Raw genomic sequence first — 2,284 nt, 5'->3', positions numbered from 1 at the left:
TACGGAGTCCCCAGAGATTCTGCAATTCCTTACGGGGAGCGGGTCCCTATGTACTCTTTCGTTTCCTAGACGAAGCTCTCCTGCTTCCACCTTTTCCTTGAAAATGTGCTTCAACTTGTTGCAGTCTCTGGTCGGGTGACTGACGAATCTATGGTAGTGGCAGTATTTGGGATTTGCCATTTCGGCCTCGGTTGGCGGGCGTCTGAGTGGTGGTAGTCTGATGACATCATCTTGAACCACGCTTATAAGAGTTCGATTACTTTCTCGATTGGAAACGGGAAGTCTAGGTCGTCCTCTCTTGTTTCATGACGGGATCCGGAAGCCTTAGTCATAGCTTTCCGTGGCGGAGCTGCCCGTCGTGACGGGTCCGCGCGTTTAGGGTGTTGATCCATCATCGACGCCTTCCTCTTCCCTCTTTCGTCCACCACACTTACAGAGGAGGGGCCGGTGTTGTATGGCTTGTTGAGGAGGCGCGCACTTCTCCGAACTTCACGCACATCTTCACCTCTTGATGGTATGGTTCTTTCCAATAAAGCCAGTGTTGTCGTGGATGATCGTTTGGAAGCTTCATGGAGTTCGGAGAACTTCTGGAATCGTAAGTTTTCCAGTAAGGCTCGGTAGATGGGAGTCATGTCGTTGATGCATGAATTCACCAGTTGTTGTTCAGTCACATTAGGATCGTGGCAGTCCAGTGCTTGGATCATGAATCTCTTGAAAAATCATTTGGATGTTCGTCATTTTGTTGGAACATCCTCCCTAGACCCGAGAGAGTGACTTGTTCAGACACGAAGAAATATTTCCTGTAGAATGACGTAACCATTTCATCCCAATTGCGGATGCTTCCTGGTGGGATACTTTTGTACCACGTGTATGCTCTTCCGGTAAGCGATTTTGAAAACTCTCTTAGGCGGGGAACGTGGTTGTACTCATGTTCGCCCAAGGCCTCTAGGAATCGCGAGATATGTTCCCGTGCATTTCCGGTTCCATCGTATAAAGTGAATTGAGGGGACGAGTACCCTCTTGGGAGGGGAATTCTCTGGATCTCGACTGGGTAAGGAGGTTGGTGTCGATGCGTATCGGTCTCGTCGTTTTTGATCCGATTCTGGAGAAGCCTCTCCAAATCTTCTCGTGTGACAAAGTTTGACGGATAATTTCTTGCTATTGAGGCTCCAACACGAATTTCTTCACCTGTGTCAGTGCGCTCTGCTGAGGTGCCGTCTCAAGGATCATCGGGAGTATCTGTCCTTGACTCGGGTTGGCGTAATCCCCAAAGGGATGAGGTGCTGACCTCAGGATTGTTGGGAGTGTCTGTCCTTGACTCGGGTTGACGTAACTCCCGTGGCAGCCGTTCCGTTAAGTCTTTGAGAAAAACAAGCACCTCTTTCTGGGTTGAAACCATGTCTGTCTGGGCCCCACCAAGAACTTCTTGTGTCTCCATCATATCGGCGATGGTGATGTAAGGTCTGCCTCCCTTTTTTCTCGCCATGGTGGTGGAGTAGGCGTTGTTCGGGTGGCAGTTAGAGGTTCCACGCTTGCTGAAGCGTTAGGGGTAGTAGTGGCGGCTCGGTCTCTGGTGACTGATGGTGTAACACTTGAAGGAGTACCTTCCGTACCACTCAGGTTAGCGGATTGCGCAGGAGCATTCGGAATTGAGGCGGCTCTGGCTCTGGTGACGGGTGGTGTAACGCTGAAAGGGGTGCTTTCCGTGTTGCTAAGGTCGGCAACTGATGTAGCACTGCCGTTGGAAGAATCGTCAGTGCCAGGAGCGATTTCCATACTGATATTTTCGGAGTTTTTCGCGTATCCAGACGTTAGTTCTACCATCACTACACCATTTTTTCCAATTCGAAACAGTTTTTGAGCGTTACGAATCGGGGTTGTAACGGTTCTTGACCGTTACGAAAAGGGGTGCTACAATTTTTTCGCAACGGCCCAGCAGCCGTTACGAATTTTTTTCGTAACGGCCCTTGTAACAGCTTGTAGCCGTTACTACTGGCACTGTCGTAACATGCCCGAGCCGTTACGGATTTATTTAGTAACAGGATGTTGTAACAAGTTCAAGCCGTTACGAATATTTTTGTAACTGTAAAAAAATTACTGTCGGTCAACCTTGACTTGGTCAAGATCAGTCAGCAATGACCAATTTTGACCAGGTCAAGGTCGGCCGGCAGCTCATTCTCGGCCGGAATACGCCGGAATTCCAAATAACCACCTGCATACACCTTTTATTTATCCTCCACAATCAACAATTTTTTCATTCAATCACATTCATCTCAATTCAATC

The 2,284-nt window shown here is 48.8% G+C and overlaps 1 protein-coding gene across 1 annotated transcript; it reads right to left on the bottom strand.

Annotated features, from left to right (window-relative positions):
- Window positions 1–1,437: 1,437 nt before the first annotated feature.
- On the bottom strand, window positions 1,438–1,824 carry LOC113312044 (ponticulin-like protein H). Its single transcript, XM_026560815.1, has one exon. It carries the CDS (start codon window positions 1,822–1,824, stop codon window positions 1,438–1,440), a length of 387 nt encoding a protein of 128 aa, XP_026416600.1.
- Between the last annotated feature and the right edge of the window lie 460 nt (window positions 1,825–2,284).

Source organism: Papaver somniferum, chromosome 9, assembly GCF_003573695.1.
Source record: "Papaver somniferum cultivar HN1 chromosome 9, ASM357369v1, whole genome shotgun sequence".
NCBI lineage: Eukaryota > Viridiplantae > Streptophyta > Magnoliopsida > Ranunculales > Papaveraceae > Papaver > Papaver somniferum.
The sequence above is the reverse complement of the archived record's forward strand: the minus strand, read 5'-3'. Positions and strand labels throughout refer to the sequence as shown.